The 27,180-nt window shown below is 37.1% G+C and overlaps 1 protein-coding gene and 1 long non-coding RNA gene across 2 annotated transcripts; both read right to left on the bottom strand.

Moving 5' to 3' along the window:
• Nucleotides 1–4,585: 4,585 nt before the first annotated feature.
• Nucleotides 4,586–4,885, bottom strand: LOC104420330 (agamous-like MADS-box protein AGL61). The gene has a single exon (XM_010032195.1). It carries the CDS (start codon nt 4,883–4,885, stop codon nt 4,586–4,588), a length of 300 nt encoding a protein of 99 aa, XP_010030497.1.
• A 13,019-nt stretch (nt 4,886–17,904) lies between these two features.
• Nucleotides 17,905–20,596, bottom strand: LOC104415634. Its single transcript, XR_005546674.1, has 3 exons — nt 20,458–20,596; nt 19,727–19,809; nt 17,905–18,173 (listed from the first exon to the last, which is right to left on the bottom strand). It is a non-coding gene; the product is annotated as an uncharacterized LOC104415634 (long non-coding RNA).
• Between the last annotated feature and the right edge of the window lie 6,584 nt (nt 20,597–27,180).

The raw sequence follows: 27,180 nt of genomic DNA, 5'->3' as shown, positions 1-27,180 counted from the left end.
AATTGACAACATCTGCACTGATGATGCCATGTAAGATAACCGACATCCATGTTGGATTTTCCAGCGAGACAAATTGCCGATGGTACTTAAGTGATCGAGTTTTCAAATTTATGGCCCTTAAGTCTTATACAAAAGTTATGGCACTTTTAGTATACTTATCCCAAAAATGCTTATATACATGTTTGTTGAAGGAGTGATCATTTATATTTTTGGAAAAAATATTAATTTAGTTTTAAACCTATTTTATGGATGTCACTTCTAAATGCATCAGAATTTCCAAAGAAAGAGAAGAAAAAAAAAAGTAAAAAAAGATCTTGAATCTAGCACCTAACCACTAGGATTCGCCCCAGTGGCTACCTTTCCAACATGGAAGGGGGAGGTGAGGGGTTCAAATCCCCACCTTTTCAGGGGAGGATGGGGGTGGGGACGTGTAAGTTTCAGGAGCGGATTTCGACTCCCATACCCTGCAAGAGGCAGGGCAAAAGTCTGAGCATGAGTGTAGAGTAGGAATAGAGTAGGACTGACCAAAAAAAAAAAAAAAAATCTAGCACCTGCAAAATATTGTGGTATGATGGGTTTCTAGAGTCAAGGGCTATATGGTGGTTAAGAAGAAAGGAAAGGCGGAGGAGGTAATTATAATTACTACTTGTGTATTAGTACATAATAACTGTTCTAGTGATATTTATTTTCGATATTTGTTGAAAATTAAATTTAAAATATCTTGGATCTTATATGCAACGGTATCATTCATGAGAAGTATCTAGTTATTATTATGTTATAAAGAATTAAATAATGCAAGGCATTTGCCTACGTGAGACTCTTATAGTAAAGTTTGGAGAGATAGCTATGACTGATTGGCCCTCCCCAACCTTCACTTATAAATAAAAAAATGCTTAGGATGAGAACAGCATAGTGCCATAACTTTCGAACCACACTCATTTGACTGCTATAACTTCTTTTTCCACTCACTTAAGTGCCACATCAAAATAAAATCAACCAATTGAGTGTCATTTCTAGCAAATCGTCATACATGGATTTTTTAAAAAAAAATTTCCATCTCAACATGAATTTTTTTATTTAAAAAAAATTATTAATTGTCTTCGTGTCCCTGGCAATGCCACATAGGACAATTAGCATCCACATTGAATTTTCCAAAGAGACAAATTGCCTATAGCATTAAAGTAATCTTTTTTTATTTTTAATTTATGGCATTCAAATGAGCGAGAAAAAAAATTATGACATTCAAGTGAGTGCCGAACAAATATTATGACACTTTCGTTGTTCTTATCTCAAGAATATGTATTGAATTTGAGCTTGGAAAGAAAATCCAATTCAAGTAGGTTTCCCAGTTTGAGTAGGTCTCTTACAAAGGATTCCCTATTTTGAATACTAAAATATATAAAGATTAGTGTTAGGGTTTATTCTATTTTTTTGAGGGAGTACTTTATGAGATTTTGAGATAATTGGTTCCGCTACGGATGTAATACAGGGCTGACAAAAACTTGAACGGTTGGTCGATAATTAAGCCGTGATACACAACATAAATAGTTCGGTGCAAACCCTCGACCACAATTCCCCGAATTCAGGGGTTCCTTGCTCATACCAATACACAAATGAATTAGATCATTCTCTTGTAAATTGCAATTCAACCATCTTAAATTTATCATTACTTGTCGTTTAAATTCAATCAAGAATAATCTCATCGACGTCTCAAGAGAATTGGCGCCCGCAACATGCAAATCTTATCGCGTTTTACAATGTTAGAATCTTTCATTGTAATTTCTAGTCTAGTAAAGGAGTTGTATGGGCATGTATCCAATACAAAGGAGATCAAATCCTTCATGTGCTCAAAACTTTCTTAAGCTTCATGTATTAAAAGCTTCTTCTAATGCCTAGAGTGGTGATTATAATTGGTCACCTTACCGCACCCTTTTGCTCTGCCAAAACAAATTTCTCAGTCACAAGAAAATTTTGCTCAGGAAATATAAAATAAACCACTTCATGTTTCTTGAAACTCCTATGTCCATTGAAGGCCCAGGAGATTCAAGCCTCAATTAATGAATGCGCTAAGAGAAATTTACAGTTTGATCGCTGCCTTCAGCACTCTAATTTCTAGCTTGATGAGTAAGGAAAGAGGGATTGGCCCAAAAACCTGAGCATTGAACTTAAACAGCTTGGTATTTGCCGGAAACAAAGGAAGAATGGTCGTATTCGTCCCAAAGGAAGAGGTATATAATGATTTATTCTCATTCTCTCACGTCACATTCCATCATCTGTTATCAATTAAAATAAACAAAAAAGAAATCGTATTAGGCTTTCCAAAATGAAAATTAAAATATATATATATATATATATATATAACGAAAAATATTATCACCATGTGTATATTCTTTGAATAATGGGAAATTATTCAATTAGTCATAAATTTATTACACGGATGTCAATTTAATCCTATATTTTTAATTTTGCTAATTTATTTCTAAACTTTTATGTAACATTCTAAATGTAGTCCTTCAATCAATTTTCATTGAAAATCACTTACGTAGTGACGTGCTACGTAAGACAATCGATGATGATTGGACCACCACTCAGCTATTTTCAACAAATATAAGTCGAAAGGACTATATTGTAATTTTACGTAAAAGTTTAGGACTATATTAGCAAAATTTAGGACTAAATTAGCATTTAAACAATAAGTTTAAGACTAATCAAGTAATTTTCCCTTTTGAACTGCTCTCGAATAGTTAAAAGTGATTGGAAAGAAAAAAAAATTATAATTGTAAACTATAGTATTTAAATTTGGTCATTCCCAGGAAGAGTTGTGTTAAGTTAGCTTAAAAACGTGGTGGGTCGGAGTCCCCAGCAAATTAGATTTCATCACATATGTACAAGAACTCATAGGTGCAACATGAATAACTTGTCTATAAAATTCTTGACTCTAATCTTCACACTAGATATTTGCGAAACAAATGAAAAGATGCACCTGATTGAGCCTATAAATCATGAACACCTGTTAAATACTTCTATGCACTTTCGAAAACACATGCTGAGAAGGTCTATGACCAGGAGACTTGTGGTTTGAACTTTGAAAGAGACATAACTTCTTAGGAGAGACAATTGATGTGTAAGTATAAATATTTAGTTGTCTATTCATAAGGTCAAGAACTAAACCCCAATATAACAATCTTCTATGAAATGGAGAAATTAAGAAGTAATTTTTTTTTTTTTTATGATTATTAATGAACCTACTTTAAGTACCTAAATCTTGAGTATACAATATTATTAATATAAGGGAAAATTTCAAAAAATGACGCGAAGTGCTTTAGTTTTCTCAAATAATAGCTCGAAGTGGACATTATTTCAAATAAAGGCATGAAATAACGAAATTATTTCAAATAAAGGCCTAAAATAGCTAAATCGTCTTAAATAAGGGCATTTGGCCGGTGGTGACTTTTTCAGCCATCAAAGAAGGGGTATTTTGGTCAAAAAATGGTAAATATATTTTTAAATTTTTTTGACTTTTTCATCTTTTTTTCTTTTCTTTTCTTTTCTTTTTTTCTCTTCCCTTCCCCGACCATGGCCGTCAACGGTTTGCCCTCACTAGCATTGGGCGAGGGCTACCCTTACCTAGAGTTAGGCAAGGGTTGCCCTCCCTAGATCCGGCAAGGGCAACCCGTGCCCAATTCGGTGAGGGCGAGCCTCCCCTATGTGGGCAAGGGCAGTGTTTGCTTGAGTCGAGCGATGGTGTCCCTCCCCAGATCCAACAAGGGACACCCTCGCCTTCGATGTCGCCGAGGTCAACCCTCGCCCTCACTTGAGTCCACTTTCCCTCTACCATGGCTCGCAGAGGGAGGAGGGAAAAAAAACAAAAGAAAAAGAAAAGAAAAAAAGAAAAACATTAAGAGATAAAAGACGAAAAATGCTCTTCAGTTAGAGAGGTTAGGTCATTTTTTGAAACTAATATGCTCACTTTAGGCTCTTATTTAAAAAAAGTTCCACTTCAAACTCTTATTAGAGACAATTAAGTCACTTAAGGCCTTTACTAAAATAATGTTTACTTTTAGTCTTTATTTGAGAAAATGTGAGCACTTCAGGTTCTTATTTGGAATTTTCCGTTAATATAATAGACTGATTAAGACACATTTCAAAAGCCTAGATCAATAAGCCTAGTATAGCATTGTTGCACTTGGTTATGAGAAGCATAACTTGTGTCATTTGCCTAATTTAGATTTATATATTTGTTACTTTAATGCTAGTTGTATTCTTTGAAAAATTGATATCATGTCACTATATCGAAAAATAGCAACTTAAAAAACATAACTTTTTTATTGCTTATTGTATCCTCAAGACTTCTCTCTTGTTAAGAGAGAGATTGACTGAAAAATGTAAAATACAATTTAAGATAGGACAACAATCTCTCCCCTAGTTCTGCTAAAATTGACTACTCCTCAGTACTCACCAACATTTGCTTCACGAAGATCATATCAATTTGGCTAATGACAGAGGCATCAATAGCTCCTGCGTGAGGAGTTGAAGTTGAAGCTTCTAATCCCAAGAGCCCCATCCTTCTCTTGTCCAGCTGCTCCTAGAGATCTGCTAGCGCCTTCTTTAATACCATTATTAACTGTTCAAAGCTAAGGTTTTCGATTTGCAGAGGCTTAACATGCTGGAGCTCTTTTGCCCGTTTCTTTTCAGCTTCCAGTCGCTCGAGCACATCGGCATATTGTTTGTTCAGTTCAACTAAGGTGCCTCCATCAGTTTTAGCCTGTTGAGTGACAGTAGGACAAACCGCCTGTGGATGCTCAAATCTGTCTAGGACCGCACCCACAGAAGGGTGTCCAAAGGAGAAAGGCTTACCGCTAGGAGAGAAAAGAATAATGGCCATCTCAGCAGCACAGAGAGTTCATAGTTCGCTTGCTTTCTTGAACAGCCCTGGTTGCCACTTGGAGGAGGCAACTCGTCGTGATTGGCATCCTCGATTATCATCTTTGCTCCAGTTGTTCTGCCCTTCATGTCTTAAGCTGCAAAATTAATGCAAATTCAAATGATATTGCGAGAATAATGAAAAGTGGTGGCCAGTTATAAGATTTTCCAGGCCAAAGCAATGCTTAAAATAATGCACCACTCCCTCTTTTTCCATGTATTAGCATGCGTATTAAGAGGTTCAATGATAAGATGTTGTTTTCCGTCTAATTGACAAAGACACGGAAAAGGGGTGACCATCTTTGCAGCCATGCCACATTATTCACTTGACAAGAACAGAGACTACACTACAAAAGAAAAAAGATGGCTAAATCCTCCGTACAAATGAAAAAAAAAAATTCAGGTTAAGATAGTTAGAGACCCTTCACATCAACAGGACAAATCCAAAACTTCAACAAAGCAATAAAGAAACAGAAAAATGCATTCTCGTGTACATGCATTATTTATCCAGCGTCTAACAATCTTTTGAAACGTACCCATCAAGGTCCTGATAAGTGAAAATCAGGATTCCAAGACAACTATTATTCCGTCTGTCACTGTCACAAGGATCAAAGAAAGAAAGATATGGAAATCGTTGGAGAACTGTCAACTGCTTCTATCTCACATCACTTCACAGAGTAATTTATCCAAAACTTGGATTCCAAGTTTCCCAATGTTGTTCTTACTAACCAAATCACCATCTGAGAAAACTCCAATAATTTGATATACAACCAAAAGGTTGGGGGTGGGGGTGGGTTTGGAAGCACTAAGTTCATTCCAATATTACTTTCAAAGATAAGAAGTCAAACCAATCTGCCAAGAAATATAGATTCAATTTGCCATCACATAAGACGACCTTGCGAATGTTTTGATTTTCAGTTACTAAGAAGTTTTCCACATTCAAGTCAACAACGTTTAATTTGATAACCTAGATAGAACTATTCACACGTTCATCAAAGTCCATATCATAAGTTGCAGTAGCAAAGAAACGAAATATTATCACAGATGGATGTGTAACATTTTCTGTGGTATGTGCATTCAATGCTCAACAATGCAAATTTGTGTGAGCATGTGCATGCACAGTGCTTGTGTGTGTGCAGACGAGCACGCGCAAGTGCACATTGGCATGAGGCATTTTTGTAAGAGTATGACAAGTTTGAGTTAAGGACGAGGATCACACATAAAAGTACGGAAGATAGCACAGCTGGAAAGGGATAGATTTAAGTATATAGTTCGAGCAATATTAGCAGAAGAGGTGTTCATCGAGTAACAAAGATAAAATATCTCTCAGTTCATGGAGAAAGGAGCATGAGGGGAGATCTGGAGCTTGGGATATGACTTTATCAATCAACGAAACAGATGCACCAAAGAAGAATTGCCATAATGACAACCTAAGTATTCCAAAGACAGGATTGATTCCCATCCCTAGCAGGAAGAGTTTCTTTTGTATTATCTGACTATTCAATTCAATGACCACAAGAATAGTTGCTTCAACCAGACAGATTCATGCAGAATAGAAGTTAAGTTCATTTTGGCTTCACGGACATGAAGACAGGCCCTGTCGTAGGAGAAGAAATGAAGTACCAGTGAAAGATCAACCTTCCAACTACTTATCCAACACTTAATCTCAACACAAATAACACTTTTGTTGATCTGCTGAGGACGTACAATCTACCTGATTTCGATTTACGATCTGACACAACTATGCAACTCTTTTTTGTTAGAGAAGTAGGGGGGCCAGAGAAGGAACGCGATAAAAAAATGTATTGAATCCCTAAGATCCTATTAAACTCAGTAATAGGGATTCATAACCGAAACACCAATTACAAGCAGTAAATAATTCAGGAGGACGTCAAAATCTCAAGCAAGATATAAGCACTTCTGTATACCTTCCCCCGATCCAGTTCCTTCTTTTTTGTCAGTCTTAAGAGAAAAAGAAAACACCTATCACTGTAGACCACTTTTGTTAAAATGTGCCCCAATGGCACTTGCAAAGATGCCGTTTACAGAAAGTTTCCATTTTTCAATGTACTATTTTTCTTGCATTTTGTTAATGACACCTTGGAAATTAAAATATTCCTATTAAGTATGCTTAACAAGTACCTAGGAGACACTCGTAAAGCCTAATGTGAAAAGCAAAAACTAAGCACTAAACAAGACAGTCTTAATAAGTAACCAAAACCTCGTGGCTAGTTTTGCTATCACAGGATCAGTTGAAAAGATCCAACTGAATAACAGGTAGTCTAACTTCTAAAGAATAACAACTCATGCACATTCAATTTCAAGGTATCAGTCTGACAAACCGACACCTTAGTTCTTATGGTGCATCCAACTAAACAATTGGGAACTGCAATTGAGACTTCATAACTAAATGTTAGCTTTCTGGGAAGATAAGGCTACAAATTACTTGCTTCACAAAGTTGACGCTTTCAATAACCACAAACTTTTCCAGTTGCAGACACTATGGCTATACTTATGAGACACGATATCATAACCACTCAAAATTTAGCCCAACAACATTTACTTCAATGAACTGGCGTATTACATCATCCTTCAAGCCTAGACTGTGATTCCAAGGAGTATAGCAATGCTCTGAGCAAGGCAGAGTATCACCAGAATGAACAAAACCACCCATAATTGCACAGGGAGGCAACCTAAGAGATAACAATCAACCCAGTTTCAATTTTCCTAAGCATCTAAGAATGATATCTGTTCAGCAGAATACTCTTCACTGAAGACTTGTTCCCTTTCTCCACGACAAAACTAAAACAAGTAATTGTCCCAGAGTAGCTACATCACCCATCTATTTACATATCTTTGGTCCCATTTCCGTTTTCACTTTCACAGTAAACATCAACCTAATTGCTAGTAGCAGACATCTTAATTTGCCTCAACATTTCCTAGAATAGGCAATACTAATATCAGTTCACTTGTGCTAAAACGGTGACTTCACTTCTAGGTATCCCTCATACATGATATCAAAACTTAGTTTCAACAATCTTTAAAAAGCAAAAAATGGTTTGAAATTAAGAAGTAAAATATAATCTTTTTTTATGATTATTAATGAACCTATGCTTTAAGTACCTAAATCAAAAAAAAGTATACAATATTATTAATATAATCTGGGAAAATTTCAAAAAATGACGCAAGGAAACAGACTCAGTAAGCTCAACTATATTCAATTGAAGTGTTATCTTCTCCCACTTCGCCGTCTCATCTGTTAAAACAAAAAATTAGTAAAACCGAATTCATCATCAAGCACCCTAGCCCAAAATCACAATGGCTTCAGACAACAGGCAGCCATCCATCTTTTTCTACAATCAAGTAGAAACCTTTCAACTTCAAATTTCTGTAAAGGAACCATTGTTACTACACCCCAGAATTTCTAGATTTGCAGACCACATTCTTCAATCTAACATTTTCTCATCAAAGAAAATGCCAAGAAAACGAGAACGATGGAAAAAAGCCCCGCTTTCATATGTCAATCACAAGGTCCCTAATTCCGCCACTCAAATGAAGTCCAGACATAAAACAATCTTCATCGCAGCTTCAGCAGAATAAAGGGATCATCTAGACATCTCTGCCACATGAATAAAAGGTAATTCAACTACAGCGACCCATAAATCTAAAATCAAATCGAGCCCTCGCCATGAATCAAGCTCTAGAACGCCCCCCAGCGAAAGGTGTAATTTTTAGATGAATAGTAGGGTTGATGCATGATATCGAGGGAAATCTTGGGATCACTTAGAGTGCCACATTAGGGACTTACAAGTGTTATTGGCCATGCGAGAACACAATTGATCAATAATGACTGTAAGTTATAAAATGAATCGACTTTGTGTCTTAGTGTGATTGGTGCATGAACTACAAAGGTCAACCCGAGGCCCAAATCTTCTTATTGAATTGAACTCCCTTTTGAAAGATTGATTTTAGTATGATGTTGTGCTTTTGATTGTTTTGACATGTATGTCTGTTTCTTTCCATTGTATGAACCTAGTTATAGATATCCTACACTAGATCTAGATTATGACCCTGAAGATGGAGAGGACATGAAGACGGTGAGACAATATATAGTTTGATCACAAAAAGCATGGCGAGGTTCTATGTTATTCTTAAATCTTTTAGGCAATATCTAGATTTGATCACTCCATGGGGAACATTTTGCTACAAAGTTATGCACTTTGGCTTGAAGAATACTGAGACAACCTATCAAAAAGCCATGGTGGCACTATTCCATGACATGATGTATAAAGAGATTGAACTCTATGTCAATGACATGTTTGCAATCATGACAATGTGAAGACCATGTTAAAATCTTAAGAAAATTATTTGATCGATTGAGAAAATTCAAGCTAAGACTTAACCCCACAAAATCCATATTTTGGGCAAAGTCTAGGAAGCTTCTTGGATTTATGTTTAGTAATAATGGTATCGAGATAGATCCCTCTAAGGTAAAGGCCATATGTGGGCTAAAAGCTCATTCTACGATTAAGTAAGTCCAAAACCTATTGTGAAGATTGAATTATGTTGCAAGATTCATCTTCCAATTATCAGAAACTGCTAAACCGTTCTTTAAGTTGTTGAAGAAGAATGCTAAGGTTAGTTGGGATGAAGAATGTCAGAATTCCTTTGAGGAGCTTAAGTGATATTTTTCGTAATCTCTTGTGCCGGTACTGCCTATCCATAGTGTGCCTCTAATCTTATGTCTCACCATTCACAAAAAGTCTTTAAGAGCCATGTTGGTATAAAAAAGACCAAAGGATGGAATAGAACGTGCCATATACTATCTCAATAAAAAGTTTACTACCTTCAAGATTCGATATCCCGAAGTGGAAAAGACCTATGTAGCCTTGATTTGGGTCTTACACCAATTGATGCAATATACTCTTCACCATTGCATCTTGTTGGTGACTAAGAATGACTTGATTAAATATCTTTAGGAGAAGCTTGCATTGGTTGGAAGGCTCATTAAATGGCAAATATTACTCTCTGAGTTCAATATCCCAAGCATGACACAAAAGTCCATCAAAGGGCGAGCCATAATTGATATGTTAGCTGAAAATCTCGAAAGGTTTGATGACTGGGATGAAGTCGATGAATGAATCCATCTGGTCGCACTTGACAAGTGGACCATATACTTCAATGGTGCTGTTAATCTTTCTGGTTCTAGCACTATGGCCATTTTAATATCCCCAGAAGGTTAACATTACCTAGTAGCTACAAAGTTGGTATTCCCTTGTACAAACAATAATTTTGAATATGAAGCTTGCGTCCTTGGTTTGTAGTTGGCCATGGATATGAAGGTTAGAAAGCTTCAAGTTTATGGTGATTTTGCACTTAATCCTATCATCCCTACCTATTACTTCTCGTTTGAGTAGTAACGAGGGATTTATTGAAATCGATAAAAATCAGGCATATATAATCTTTTCTTATTATATCATATTCTATATGATAGTCTTATGCATACAAGATGTATTCGGGTTATAAAAAAAATCCTCTTCTTTTTTTTTTAGTTTTAGCTAGTGTGATAATGATAAGAAGATAAGAAAGCGCTCTTAGTTCAGTTCGGTAGAATGTGGGTCTCCAAAAACCGATGTCGTAGGTTCAAATCCTACATAGCATGATTCCATTCTTGGTTAGGTTAGTCCCAAAATTACAATTAAATAATTGACCAATAATCTTACTTTGACCTCCTTTGGATTAAAGAAAAGAGGAGGTCAATTAAAAAAATGTTAATTAATTTAATCAAAGATCCAACTGATCACCACGTCCATATTGTAAATATGCAGTTACAAATAATCTAGCTAAAGTAATAGGAATTAGACCTAAGACAATTCCAAATAGAAAAACTTCAATCATTTCAATTTTTTTGAAAGGGAAAAAGGAGGGGTAATATCTATCCCTACATATTAATCCACATTGCCCATGAATCTCAATGACTACTAATTGGAAATTGACTCTCTAAGGAACTATAGAGTCTATCAATACCACAAAAAGATTTATTTTTATGCGTTGTGTTCATTCAATTAATTTCAAATAAGTCGTATCTTGGTCAGACCAATAAAGAGAGCTGAGGTTATAGTTAAAGCTACTAGTAGAAAACCGAAATAACTAGTTATAGTAAGTAGTCGATTTGCTTTATAAAAAGAAGATATCAATGAACTTCTATGAAATGGTTTCACGGGATTCAACCAATTGTCTTGATTGCGGGATATCATTGAGAAATAGGAATCCGTGTTATCAAAAGATTTCTTGGGATTATTTCTAGTATGGAATGAGTCAATCATCCACTTTGGTATCTTATTGAAAAAAATGGTGATATTGTTCCTCCATTGATCAATGATTTCGATTTTTGGGAAGTATCATGATCATCCAATAATAATGGTTTCCATTTTTTCAAATGAACGATTTAAAGATCTATTGATTCTAACAACTGATTGTAGAGTTGATCATCGGACCTTTCAATTCATAGATGTGGATCTCAAACCTATGAATGGGGGTATTCCCGAAACTCACAAAGAAAAAAGGAAGTGAGTTAGACGAAAAAAGAAGAAACTTGGACAAAAAGTAAAGTAACTTGGACAAAACGAAACGAAGTGACTTAGACAAATCTTTTTTGTCGATAACCTTAGACCAATCAATCAAATATTGATTAATATGTAATCAATCGAAAACTATTTGAAAACGGCTCTTCTGCTTAGAAACGAAATGTTCCAAATGTTCCTAGAAATTCTTGCTCCCATTGGACCATTCTCTAGACAAGAGGCGAATGGCAAACACGAAATGTAAATTTAATTCCTTACCATGAATATCTCGAAGATCTAGTCAAGGAATTTGATGAAATCTCTTTTGATTATCCACCAAGATCACAAAATCAATTTGCTAATGCCCTAGCAACCTTATCATCAATGTTACAAGTAAACGATGGTTTAAGTATTAATCTTTTGCAAATCGACGTTTGAAGAAGCTTGTTTATTGCCCGATGATTGAAAAAGAACCTAATGGTCAACCTTGGTATTATGACATCATGAATTACCTTTGAGAAGGCAAATTTCCCCAAGGAAGCAAGCCAATGATAAAAATACCTGATGAAGTTGGGATCCAAATTCTTCCTCAGTGGAGGGGCCCTTTTATAAAATGTCTTTCAATTCAGTTTTACTGAAGTGTGTAGATGTACAAGAAGCTAAACTCCTGATGAAAGAGATACATGAAAGAAAGTGTGGCCCTCATATGAATGGTCGCTCCTGGCAAGAAAACCCATGAGGTTAGGTTACTATTGGTTGACCATGAAAGCTAATTGTATTCAACATGTGAGGTGCCGTCACCAATGTCAAGTCTATGGAGACAAAATCAATGCTCCTCCTAATGAACTACATCAAATGTCCAAGTTCTGGCCGTTCTCAATGTGGGGCATTGACATCAGTGGACCAATTAATCCTAAAGCATTGAATGGACATTGCTTTATTTTGGTGGCTATCGATTACTTCACTAAATGGATTGAAACCAGTTCTAATGCCCATGTCACTACAAAAAGCATGGTGAGGTTCATCCGTCGTGATATCATTGCTCAATATAGAATTCCTAAGGCAATTATCACTAACAATGGATCAAACCTGAATAACAAGATAATGGACGAACTACTTGGAGTGTCATGCCCCAAACCCTGAGCATGCGAACATCCCAGGACACGTCGCCGATCTAATCTTTTTATCTTTCAATTAAGTGCAAGTGGAAGCACAATATAAACAACACCCAATCAATAATCATAGTAGGGATAGTAAAACACATCAACCATTTCCAAATGAGCAATCTTTATTTATTACTTTTTAACCCTAGGAAGTTTAACAATTACAAGCTTATTCAAAAGAGCGACTGCCTACTGACCAACTCAAAAACCTACTAAGGTCAGGGTTAGCCTAAATTTCACTAATGGCAAGGCCAACCAAAAGTGTCCCATCTCACGCCCACCACAATCGTACCTAGTAGTTCTCCACGCTACGACCTTGAAAATAATTAACAAGGGTGAGATAAAATCTCATCAACTTCCTAAACTTCGACTAGGAAGCTAATTCATATAGAAGGAAGCCTAAACATGCAACAACATACAATCTTACCTCAACTTGGCACACCCCTGCATATTAGTACATGTCACGTGGCAATATTAGTGCAATGGACATAAATAATAATTAGAACACATTCAAAATATTCCAAGTGCATTGCCAACACACGTGTTCCAATTATTACGACCCTCAGGCCATGGCCAACATAAGAATCGGCGATCTTCCAGCATGATTGGGCATCATCCCGCCCCATTGGGCATGGCATCGTCTTGAATCCCCGCCTAGATAGCATTCTATAAAGGAGCATCAATCCGGCCTCAACCACAACTTGTCATCCAGACCCCCATCGGTTATCCGATAAAAATCAGGCATTGCCCCCAAACTCCTATTGGGTGATAGCTTCAGTTAAATGACCACTCAAGCGCATCAACAATCAAGCCAATTTTTACTGCCATTAATTAGTCAAGAACAAAAGAGTTCGTTTTCAAATAATTAACTTTGGCAATTTTTCACATTTAAAAAATCCCAGTAAAATATTTGTACATGGTCACATATTAGAAATCGACCCATCAAACTTTGCACACTTTCATTTTAAAACCCTATTATTTTATTTAGCACATAAAATTCAGCATCCGAACTTGACATCTCAAACTTTATCATTTCATTGCCTATAAAACCTTCTTTTGGAATAGGAAATGGAATTTATCATAAAGCAATCAATAACATGGCATCACATGTGCAAATTGTCAAAATTATGCATAAACTCATCCATAAAAACGGGCACAAATTCTATTTAATGGCTAATCAGTCATTTAATTACACTAATCACGATTAATTAAGCTAATCGTGATTAATTAGGCTAATTACTATTAATTAATATAAACTCGATTAATCAACCTAACTAAAATTAATCATCCTTAACTAAAATAATTATGATTAATTAAATAAATAACGATTAGATAAATAAATTGTGATTAATTAAATAAATAATGATTAATTAATCTAACCATAATTATTAAACTAATCGCACTTAAATTTAATCTAAACCATCATTAATCGTAATTAAGGCTAAATCAAAATTAACTAAAAACCTTTACCAAAAAAAAATAACTAATATTAAACATCATTATCCTTAAACTAATCCATCCCCTAAACGTAATTAACATCTTAATCCACGATTAGGAAGTTAACTCACGGGTTTCTAGCAACGGCAAGCTCACGGTGACGGCGATGTGATGGTGTCAAGAACACAAGGCTCGCAACTTGAACGGAAACTCGACGGCGGTGGTTTGGTGAAGTTGAGCTCATAGCAAAGGGGGGCTTGGCTTGGGCGGTGGCCATGGTGGTGGCTCGGCTTGCAATGGCAAAGGTGGCTCCAGGATGGCAACAATGATGCGGGCAGCTTGATGGACGAGTAGCTCGAGCGGCAACGACTCAAAAGCTCGACGGTGGGGATGGTGAATGATAAGGGTGGTGGTGAAGTGGCGTGGATAATGGTGGTGGAAGGGGCGTGGTCGGGTGTCAGAAAAAGAAAGGGGGGAAAACAAAAATGGTGGAAAGAAATGGGGAGAAGAAGAAGATGGGGAGAGGAAAATGGAGGGGAAGTGCTGCGGTAGAAGTGAAGGAGAGAAGAAAGAGAAAAGAGAGAGAGAAGAAAGAAAAAAGGGAGGGGCTGCAGCAGGGAAACGGAGGGGTGGACGCACGCGTGAGAGAGAAAAGAAAAAAAAAAAAAGAAAGGGGGGTGAAAAGAAGGGGAGAGAGAAAAAAAGAGAAAAAAAAAAAAAGAGAAGGATTTTTCACAAAATTTCTTCCAAAATCCCATCATTTCTCATACCCACTTCCCTCAAAACCCTCTTAGTCTAGTATCATGTCCCCACAATTTCCTTTTCTTTTCCTTTTTTTCTTTAAAGCCAAAATTATGGCCCATAATTCACCATTTAGCCACTAGACTCGAATTTCCCTTTTCCAGTCTCCAATTTTTAGTTTGATAATTCATTTATCAAAAATTTCAAAAATACCGATAATCAATTGACGATAAGGCGATGTTCAATAATTTAATCTCAAAACTCTCAAAAATTCAATACCCGAAATCAAATTAAATTTTGTGATTAAAAAAAATTCAATTGAACGTGACTTTAGTACAACCTAATCTATTGGGTGGCTTTTAGGGGTTTTCATATGGTTGACCCGTGGTCAATAATTTTCTATCCACATTTGTGCCTCTTCGAATTGCGGATGACCTTTGGTTGTGATGTAATCGCAAGGGTTCAATTACGCACCTTGCATATAATATAGAAAAATTAGTTTATCATTGTTTGATATGAATATTGTAATTGTGTGGAATCACTCGCGAACCGATTACGTATTTCTATCGAATCAATTTATATCCATTCGCTAGTTGACTTATAAAATTGCAGTATTGACCCTTGTCGATCCTTATGGTCGAGCAGTTGATTCCTAATCAAATTCTCTAGTCTTTCGTATTTTAACCATTTGTGGCATCACTCAATAGATTAGTTAACTCGTGAGTTATCAGTTCAGAGTAAGATAACCATAGACACCCGGACCCTTGGAGTGCCAAAAGTTTACATAAATAGACACTTAAGTACCAAAAGTTACAAAAGTGACACTTTAGTACCAAAATCGAAATAAAATGGATCACTTAAGTGCCAAAATCAAAACAAAATGAATCACTTAAGTGCCAATCTGGCCAAAACGCTAACGTGTCAATTTTCCAGCAAAGCAAGTGAAAAACGGCGTTGTTTTGGTGCTGACGGATTAGCCAAAACGCTAACGTGTCAATTTTCCAGCGAAGCAAGTGCAAAATAGCGTCGTTTTGGTGCTGACGTGGTACAAAATTAATATAAAAATTAATTAAATTAATTTAAAATTAATTTTATTTAAAACATTTTAAAATAAAAATAATTTTTTTAATTTTTTAAAATTTTTTAAAAAAAATTAAAATAAAATTAAAAAAAGAGGCAGCTGAGGGCTTAGCCAACCCTTAATCACCACCGCCTCCCTTTTATTAAAATTTTTTTAATTTTTTTTTAAAATTTTTAAAAATATTTGTATTTGTATTTTAAAATGTTTTAAATAAATTTAGTTTTAAATTAAATTAAATGTTAATTTTTTACCACGTCAGCACCAAAATGACATCATTTTTGCATTATTTGGCACGTCAGCGTGCAAAATGATGCCATTTTGCACTTGCTTTGCTGGAAAATTAAATACGTGCATTTTGGCTAGATTTTTTGAAAAAGTGGCACTTTAAGTGATCAATTTTTCTCCGATTTTGACACTTAAGTGTCATTTTCGTAGCTTTTGACACTTAAGTGTCCATTTGTACCAACTTTTGGCACTTGAAGCATACTTTTGCCGATAACCATAAGTGCGTCGATGAAATAACCACTTCATATATTTCAAAATAGGGCCAAATTTTGAAATATCATGTGGAGAGTTCCACATTCGCCACTTGAATTTTTCTCCTTACCGCCCACAAATGAATGGAGCTGTGGAAGTAGCAAATAAGAACATCAAGAAGATTTTAGCCAAAACATTGGATAACTATCGCGATTGGCATGATCAATTGCCATATGCTTTGATGGCTAATTGAACTTCAATTCACACTTCGACTGGGGCAACACCATTCTCATTGGTCTATGGGATATGGAGGTTGTATTACCCGTGGAAGTGGAAATTCCTTCACTAAGGGTACTTTCCCAAGTCAAGTTCTCTGAAATTTAATGGGTTTAACAAAGGTTTGAACAACTCAATAAGATTGATGAAAAGAAGATAAAAGCTCTATGCCATGGACAAAGCTATCATAAGAGAATAGCCAAGCCAAGACATTTTGAGATCAACGGTCTCGTCTTGAGAAAAGTCCTACCTATCATTCCAAATCCTTGTGACAAGTTCACTTTAAACTACAAAAGTCCATATATTATAAGAAATGTGCTACTTAGTGGAGCATTAATTCTCATAGAAATGGATGACCAATAATTGCCAAGGGTTGTAAATGCCGATGCTATCAAAATGTATTACCTATGAATAAAGTGAGAGGCCTCTAAGGGCGCGTTTGGTAACGATTCTGTTCCCGGGAGCTGATTCTGATCAGAACTGATTCTTTTTGATTCTGTTCCCGGGAACTGATTCTAAGCATTTTAAGCTGTTTGGTAACGAATAAAATTTCTGATTCTGGAATAGAAAAAGAACAGAAATGCGTTTGGTAACAAATAAAATTTCTGATTCTGGAATAAAATTTATATTCTAATTCTTTTTAATTACCTTTTTAGATGAATGTGAATTTGATATTCAATTTTCATAAATCATTCACGATCAATTATATTTTTATAGTAGTAATCAAAATATTAACTAATCAATTTTTATTAAATAGTAAATAATAAATAATAAACCATAGCATAAACTATACTAATATCCCTAAAATATGTAATAAATATAAATACTAAATTATAATATAAAATTAAATATATATATATATATAGCAAATATATATTTCAGAATAGGAAGAAATTAAAATAAAATATGCAAATCAAAAATAGATAAAAATAAAATGAAAAATTGTTATTATTTTAAATTTGGTTTTCTTAGAATTTCAATATTATTTATATTTAGGAGAAGAGTTTTTTTTTTTTTTTTATCATGGTGATTTCTCATTATCAATTAATAGTTACTTTTATATGATTAAATATCTAATCCATTTTAAATTTCATAAAGGTACTCCATGTTAATTTTAATTTAGCCAATATACTTCTCTCTCTCTCTCTATATATATATATTCACTTCCCCAAAACCGAACAATCAATGTTTAAGAAGATAAAACTCTTCAAACTAATAGGACTCTTTGAAACAAAGAAAAGGCTTTAACGAGAAACTCATCATTACAATCCATAAATGAATAATAAAGTAACGTAGTCCATTGTTCAACTTTGAATATTGGCTTTAATAAGTCAATAATTAAAAACAATATTACAAAGATCGGAAACATAAAGTTATTAAATCTCCGGCATATTATAATCCCTTGCCATTTGATTTGCAATACTTGTCCGAAGTATGTTTATCTCCATTGCTTCCTCATTTGATGTATCATCTACAACATCCACAACTTCAAACCAACAACTTCCAGCTAACCTGAAAAATGAATCAACAGCCTGGAAAAAATCAAATGAGAGGAACACTTTGAGGAAACAACTCAAAACAATATTTCAATATATTTCTAACATCCTACGTGAACTTAAAAGCTATATATTTAATGCAATGTGATGAAAATGGAATAAGTAAACAACATGAGCCTCCTCTTTTGCATAAAGCTACTCCATGGAAACCTACAACCTACAGTTCATTAGCTTAACAAAACTAACCAGAAAACAACACAATACCATCAGTTATATACTTTGAAAACATCCAAATGTACACATGAGAGGGATCATTCAGGTATAGTTTGCCCCATTGAACCAGGCACTACAGCTGTACAACACAGTCTACGACTTCCCCCAACCCTGAAATGCCTTGCTCGCCATTTTGAGGATAGTTAAGGATTTGAAGGACTGCAAAAGTAAAGGAGGGAAGCAAGCAGCAGCTCTCGGCAACTTGTGTTTCACACAGATGAAAGTCCAATAAAACATAACTTGTGTTTTATCCAAAGAAACCCGAGTGCACCAAAGGCAGCTTAGAGTTTTTACGATCAAGTGGGCTGCCTTGGCTACATTTTACAGGAGGCATAAACAGTGTGAAGGGATACCCAAAAGAACAACCTCCTAAATTAGCTAACTCATGAACTACGAATTTAGTGTAACAACAAATGAAGGATGCCACTGAGTTGAAGTCTATTGAGCCGAAGCAACAACAATTTAGGAATACATGTTGGCTATTGACAGCAACAAACCATTAAGTTGACAAATTTCTCTTACTTTTATTTCATGATCAGAAAAGGTGTGAGACTTCAAAACAAAGAAATTACAGTTTAAGTGTTTCTCTAGTACAAATAATGACAAAAATAAAAAAGATTTTTATCGCTCATAATCCTGGCCCCTTCCTCTGTCAAAACAGATACTGTTTATTTAGCATTTTCACGGCGATTTGCTCGTGAGTTTTCTTGCCCTCTATTTCCAAAAGAACTCTCCAAGTTGACCTGATATAGCTCTGTCAAACAAATCAATCCAACGGAAACTATGAATCCGATTGAGTGAAAATTGCCCTGATGGACATAAAAACAGAATGGGAATTACCACTGTCCAGGAAAAGATTCTTGCCCACCGCTTTTCTAAGCGGCGCCTGCTGCAGTTCTTCTGTAAAATCGGCGAATGAATCACTCTTCAAATGAAGCACTATAGATGAGTAGATCAAACTTCAATTCACACTTGATCAACTTGCATCATGCAACTAATGCTTGTCGAACACCGATAATGGTGATTCTGATAACTCGATGTTTTTTTTTTTTTGGTAAGAACAGTAACTCGATGTTCTACGACGTCAACTCAAACTTCTTTGCACTTGCTCTGGCAGACCATAAACTACTCTCGCTCTTTAATTAGGCAATTCTCTTTGTAAAATTCCGTAAGCAATTCGACAAGTTATAGGCCTAAGCTTATCAATCTCTGTGGAACTGATTGTGCTTCTACCTACACATATTCAACCACTCCACAACTCAGACGGTAAGGAAAGCCCCAAAAATGCTACATCACCTTGTGGATCACGCCGTCGTCAATAATCGAGCCGCTCAACTTCTTATACAGCTCAAGCAGCGCTTCGATCTCGTTGATGGAAACTGCAAAGAAGGAAAAAAAACACAAACGAACGATGCCCAATCAGCTCAACATTTCCGGCTAATCCTTCGTCATAGAACGACAGGATAGGAACGGATGGAGAGAGAGAGACATGGCGTGTTCTTTGCGATGCGGGAGAGTTCGTCGAGGCTATAGGAGTGCCTCTGACTCAGAGGACGGTCGGAGACGAAGCCGAGCGACCGCTCGGCCAGAATCGGCGAGGGCGCCCGCCGAGCGACCCCTCAGCTAGCTCGACGAGGGCGCCCGCCGAGTCGGGCCCGAGGGCCGCTCGCCGAGCGATCCCTCGGCCAGCTCGGCGAGGGCGCACGCCGAGTCGGGCTTGGGGCCGCTCGCCGAGCGACCCTCGGCCGAATCGGCGAGGGCGCCCGGCGAGTGACCCTCGGCTAGCTCGACGACGGCGCCCGCTGAGTCGGGCCGGGGGCCGCTCGCCGAGCGACCCCTCGGCCAGCTCGGGCGAGGGCGCCCGCCGAGTCGGGCAGGGGCCGCTCGCCGAGCGACCCTCGGCCAGAATCGGCGAGGGCGCCCGCCGAGCGACCCTCGGCTAGCCGACGAGGGCGCCCGCCGACGAGGGCCCGGGGGTCGCTCCTGCCAACCGACGCAAACGAAGAACCACCGCAAAAGGAACTCACCTTGAACAAGCGGCTTCAACGATGAAGAATCAGCAGTCGACGTCGCCGTTCTTGAGGAGCTCGCCGTCACCGTCGCCGTCGCCGTTCTTGAGGAGGGAGAGAGTGAGACTGAGTAGAGGAGATGAGAGGATGAGAGAGTGGAGAGGACGACAGAGTGACGAGAGAGTGGAGCGGACGAGAGACCGTCAAACAGAGGAGCAGAGGACGTAAGATTTGGATTCTTTTTTTCTGATTCTCGGCAGAGAATCAAATTTTAGATTCTCAAATCTTGGCTAAAACTGTTCGGGAACAAATTTGTTCCGGGAACAAAAATTTTACCAAACGCGATTCTCGTCCGAAACTGATTCTGGGAACAAAAAATCAGAATTTGGTACTGTTTGGCCAGTTGCCAAACAGGGCCTAAGCCACTTTTGGATTGAAACTAAGTCACTTTAGGATATTTGCATCGTATATCTCATGCATACATACCATATTGCATGTTTGTTCATTTTGTAGGATTTTTGAAGATTCTATCTATCTATAGGAGATTGATCTCAAGAGTGCAAATGTGACATCCTGAATTTCAGGTTCTGTTTTCAATTGAATAAGTTGGGCTTTTCATCAACGTGCCTATAGTTCTTTTCTCTAAGTTGGCCACTTACGAGATAACTAGTCTATCAGGTGAAGTCGTTAAGAAATTTAAACGCAATAGACTTGAGAATTTGACCAGGAATCGACTGCTCAACCGTGCTAATCTACAAAGGTCATTACGGCACTGTCAAAATCGATCAGAGATTAGAGATAGGTTGATTTGATAGAGGTATGTGATTAATTTGTGAGTGATTCCACTTAATTGCAAAATTTCTGTCGAATGGCACTAGACCGATTTTTCTACCATTTCTTACCATGTGTCCATATTTGAAACCTCGATATTTTCACGACAATTGAGAGTCGCCAATGTGTCGAAGATGTACAATGTGGCTCGAAAATAATCGACCATAGGTCAATTGCACCAAAAATTCTTAAAAGATACCCGATAGGTTAGGTCATGTTAAAATCGCGTCAAATTGAAATTAACCGCGAATTTAAACTTGAATTCAGAAATTGAAAGTTCTGTCATGTCACAAGTCATTTTAGGAACCTCGACTTATCTTCCAAAGATTTTTTTGTAAACCGAGATTTTTGGCAAAAATTTAAAATAGAGCCATTTTTTATCGGGAAAATTAGAGGACCGTTTTTTGTCTCATTTTTGGGATTCAAGTTGGTTCAATTGATGAGGAAAAATCTTGAGAGGGATGATGGCATCTTGGTGGATTTATGGACTCCAATTTAGTTCTAATTGGAGAGGAATTGAAGCCAATTTGGATGGAGATTGCCTAAAATTCGTAGGCCATGGGGGACTCAACATTTTGGACCATTTGGGAAGTGTGTTGAGGAAGATTGAGGGCTACAAATGGCTGAGGATGGAAGACAACAGCTGGTGGGGCTTTGTAATGAGTAGAAAATGGATATTTATGGTTAAAGGGGACCCCCGAGACTTCTGCAGTCTTCTTCTCCCTCAACCAACCACCTTTATCCATTGTTGATAAGAATTTGAGCTCCAAAAACCAGAAAGAACCGGCTAGGCCCTCCCTTTTGCCCGTCGACAGCCGCCCGAAGCCACCGGACCACCGTCACACGCCCAACACGTGCTCGAAGCAACGCCGCCCTCCTGCTCGTGTCTACTCACTCGTGCCTGCTCGTGCTTGCTATCCCATGAGCCTAGCTCACTGTTCAAGCCTTCTTTGCCGTCGTCCAGCCACCGTATGTCGCAGTTAGCCTTCGTCATTGCCCGCCTAGGCCGCTGCATCTGTTGCCATCCATCTTGTGATGTTTCAGCCCCTTCGACCTGTCCCTGTAGCCAAGAATAGAGGCGGAAGTTCCAGCAAGAGTTGAGATTTCTAGGCCCGTTTTAGGTCCCTTCCTGGCCTTGGTTAGTGTTGCTATAGGGTTGTTAATCGCCCGCCTTTGCGTCGCCATCGCCGTGAACTCATCGGAATGCTAAACCGGTGAGTTTACTTGCTAAACTCTACTTAGGAAGCTAATGATGTTTAATGGATAATTAGTTTAGGCTAATTAAGGTTTATGTTGTTAGTTAGAATGGATTGTGCATATTAGGTGGTTAGAACATATACATTAGGGATTAAAGTAGTTGTACTATTTATCTAGATAGGTTCTGAAACTTTCCCGGCCTGTTTGGGCGATTTATTAAGCATTTTTGGTCTAAGTTGCTATTTATTGCATTTAAATTGAATTATTTAATTAATTATGGTATTTTTTTAATTAATTAATATTTTCCAGAAATTATACAGGGATAGTCGGTGACCGGAATTTCGTGCTAATTACAATAGTGTGTTTAGTTTCTGCAATTGAGTGTTAAATTGTGCAAATTGAGTGGTGATTGTAATTTTGAGTATTTAATTTAAAATTTGGAAATTTTGGTAATTATTAGAAATTACCGGGTGTCAAGTTTGGACACCAAAAATGGTTTTAAATATCATATCAAATAGTAAGATTTCAAAATGAAGGGCATCGGTTTTTCTGATTCGAATTGACCGTGTATCTACACATGACTATTTTACCGTGTTTTTAATACGAAGAAAATATGCTAGGTTCACTATTTTAATTGAGGTATTTGAGTGTCATGCACGGTGTCCTAGGCCAAGATTGAATCGTCGTGTGTTGGTTAAGAGAACCCATCTCGTCTATTGAGCTGGACGTGCCCCTATATGGGAATGCCCTACCAATGGATGCTGGTCATAGTAAAGGCTGGATCAATGCTCCTTTATGGAATTCCATCGATGTAGCGACATAGACATGCTCGGTGGGGCGAGACGATGCATGGCTATGCTAGAAGACTATCGAACTTTGAGTAGGTCGTGCTTATGTGTGGCTATGATTAACAATTGGAACATATGCTGAGTGAAATTGACGTGCTAAATTATGGGACAAAATTGTGTGGCATGGAATGGGACGTGTTATAACAATTTGACCCTATAATCGGGACCCCTTGTGTTGTTGAGAAGAAAGTGTTGGCATTCCAATTGTTCAAGCTTGAATGCTGTTTATATCTCGTGATATGAACTATACTGACATGCAGGAAAGATCTGAGACGAGATAAGTCTTTGTGATTGTGTGGCTATGTGGTTAGGATGCCCTTAGCGTATTTCCTTCCTAGTCGGAGTTTAGGGGGTAAACTTGCTAAGACATTGTCTCACCTTGTCGTGAACTCAATATTTTCAAGTCCTTAGATAGCAGTTCCTCCGGAATGTTTTGGATAGTTATGGGCTCTTACTGAACGGCAGATAGATGTTCAGATCCTCAGTAGTCATTGGGTCTATGAGTTGATTGTGACCACAGTTTGGGTCGATGAGGACCTACATGAGAGGGTACCTCATCAATTTAGGGCATGGTTCCGCCATGAACTCAATGGGTACAGGGTGGGTCCCCTCTAGGGTTTTGAGATTCCCTTGGTGGTTGTCAATGCCACTTTTGGCGAGGGTGTAGCTGACCCTCCTAATGGAGCTGTGGAGGACCCGATGCCCCCGGAGCTAGTGGAGTCCAAAGGATCGATGAACGTGTCCAACTAGTAGGTCGTAAGACAGTTTCTTTTCGAAAGCAAATCTTTTGTAAACCTTTATAAATAAACTCAGCTTGTGTATAAAGGTGTTTGGTTTGATGTGATTGTTCTGCTTTTCTATCCCATGTTGTTTATTGTCATGAGTGTTTAGTTCGCTTCCGCATGTGTAATAAAATAAATAGGTCGGTGACGCGTTTTGGGATGTTGCAAATTTTATGATCACCGAGGAATGGGCATTCGCTCGAGGACCGGGGCATGACAATCAACAAGGATCGTGGCCCTTACCCAGCCTTGCCATGGCTTTGGGGCCGCAAGTGAAGGCAACCTCACTCATGGTTAGCAAGGCCATAGTTGCCTTTGCCCGAGGTTGACAAGGTCATGGTGAGACCATGGAGGCTAGCCTCACCTAAATTTAGGCGAAGCCACCTTGACCACAATCCCCAGGCCTTGCTTAGTGGCTAGTGACTATCGCCATGGCTTAGCTATGGGGAAAATAAGGAAAAAAATAAAAATAAAAAAGGAAAATAAAAGAAAAAAAATTTTAGAAAAAAATATTATTATAAATTGTTTAAGTTAGTGTTTTGCCAAATGGCTAGCGTTGGCAAATGTCAACTTGCCAAAATTAATCAAATGGACTGAATTAGTACAATCACAAAAATGTCTATAATTGAATTGATACAATTATAATAGGTTTATGACTTTTTTTGGTAATTTTGATGTAACTATTATATTACATTATCTATGTCTAAAGTAAAATGAGACAATTGTAGCTATTAAGAGAGATTTAGTTTCTTCTCCATCCTCCTCTTCTACTGTTTGCTACTTTCTAGGATTTACTTTTCTTTGTTTTATTTTGTCAATACTTTCTAGGATTTTCACTCATTGAAAAATTAATCATTTGAAATTTGCTCATCCTAATGTTGTGTAACCCGGAAGACATATATTGATAAGTCAAATTTGTCCCGTTAATTAGCATACAAATTCAAAACAACTATTTTTTAGTAATTATTGGACAAGGAATTGGAGGAAGAATTCTATTCTTGAATAATTTTGTTGGATTTTGATAGTAGTCATATAGTTATGTATAAGGGTTAATATCACGAAAAATCATAAATTGATATACTCATGACAAATTTACCCCATATGACTATAGAAAACCCCAAAATGATATAGTTATGACAAATTTATCTCAAATTAATTTTTTTATCATAAAAACCACAAATTAGTACATTTGTAACAAATATACATTCCATTAAATTGGGTTAGTATCACAAAAAAAACCACAAAACTAGTACAACTGTGACAAATGAAGAGTAAAATCTCAAATATTACACCAGTCAATTATCACGTGTCATCTAATTCAACAATTTAATAAGTGAAATTTAATGAAAACTAACAGAGGGTAAATGTCACGGCTCGGCCCTTTGATGCGCGACATCCCTTCTTTTCCTTTAATAATTTAATTGCGGCATCTTAAAAGGTGTCATCAACCCATTCATTTTATCTTTCAATTATATGCAAGTGGAAACAAATTTAACTTCACCTAATCATACACAACAAGAGGGATAGCATAAAACATAACAAACACATGCTTTCGTATACATATTTGTATTTACAAATTAGCTTAGCACATCAGAAGCTACATATTCACATATTTGTGGTGCGGATTCCTTCCAATTTGTCAAAGGGAGTTGGGTGTTAGCCTTACACCTCTATCCTACGAGGGTGATCTCAAAAGTAGTATCCCTTATGCATTTAGTACACGTCTAGGTTATAACACCATGGCTCAGGCTTAGGGTTCGACTTTGGATTCGGATTCATCTCTAAGTCAGTGATGGTGCCGTCGGGCACATCCATGACCATGGGGTCCCTAATAGCACCTCCATATCCCTTGCCTAGCGGTCCATCAATCCCAAAGAGGGCCAAAGAACTCCCTTTCAAACCATAAGTACCAAGCCATGAACCTATGGGGCACCAGGTTAGCTAGCCCCTCATTCACCCAAAAGGTAGACACATGCTTCTCATAAATCACATCTATCCCCTCGATTGGGAAGGGGGTCACTTGTGTGTCCTGGTCGATAGGTACCCTAAAGTGAACATGATAGAACGGACTTGTCATGATGAGGGACTAAAAAGTTTAAACAACAACGAGTGAGATATATTCAGTAAGTAAACTCCCTAAACCTCACGTAGGAGAACACTTCACCTTGGAGACGCCCTATACATGTTGCTTAATTATCGATGGAAAATCTATAACAAAGCCTTTGCTTTGCATAATTTATAAGCATGAAATGTGCAACTCACCATACAATGCCCTAACACAATATCTAATAATTACATAGATATATCACCATGTGAGTGCCCAATTTCAGTAGACATATGACATTCATGCATAGTAATCTAGACATGATGTTATCATTCCATGCACAATACATCCACATGAGTCCAGATTATCACGACTGCTCATGGCCATGATTGACACTTGCGTCAATGGTCTTTCGATGTAATTTGGCATTGTCTCACGGAAACTTCTCAACCTCACTTGAAGAAGACATTTCATTTAAGGAACTTTATCCTAAAATTCATTCACGAACGGCACCCCGTCAACATGGGGCATCCAAAATTCATCAAGCATCATTGCTCATAATCATACAAGTATGGAACCATTAATGTGATCACACGAGCACATCAACCACTTAAGCCAATTTTTATCTTTCTCTTTAGCCAATGCAAGAGTGTTTAGTACTCACACTTTATACACTAGCAATTCTTGCACACAAAAATGCCATGAAATAATTTTACATGATCCCCCATTGATTATTTTATCCACCTAAATAATGATGCATTAACCTAATAGTATACAATATCATACTATGAGTTCATTTATCAACTTAGCACATCATTTTTCAAAATAATATTTCACAAGTGCTTATCATTTATGAAAATAGGATGTGATGGCACTTATCACTTTTAAAATTAAGTTATAATAAGCAGTTATCACTTTTAAAATTAAGATATAATAAGCGCTTATCTCTTTTTAAATTAGGATATAATAAGCACTTATCACTTTTAAAATTAGTATAAAATAAGCACTTATCACTTTTAAAATTAGGATATAATTAGCA

The sequence above is a fragment of the Eucalyptus grandis genome, chromosome 9 (genome assembly GCF_016545825.1).
Source record: "Eucalyptus grandis isolate ANBG69807.140 chromosome 9, ASM1654582v1, whole genome shotgun sequence".
NCBI classification, from domain to species: Eukaryota; Viridiplantae; Streptophyta; class Magnoliopsida; order Myrtales; family Myrtaceae; genus Eucalyptus; species Eucalyptus grandis.
Note: the sequence above shows the minus strand (reverse complement) of the source record. Positions and strands in the feature narration are given on the sequence as shown.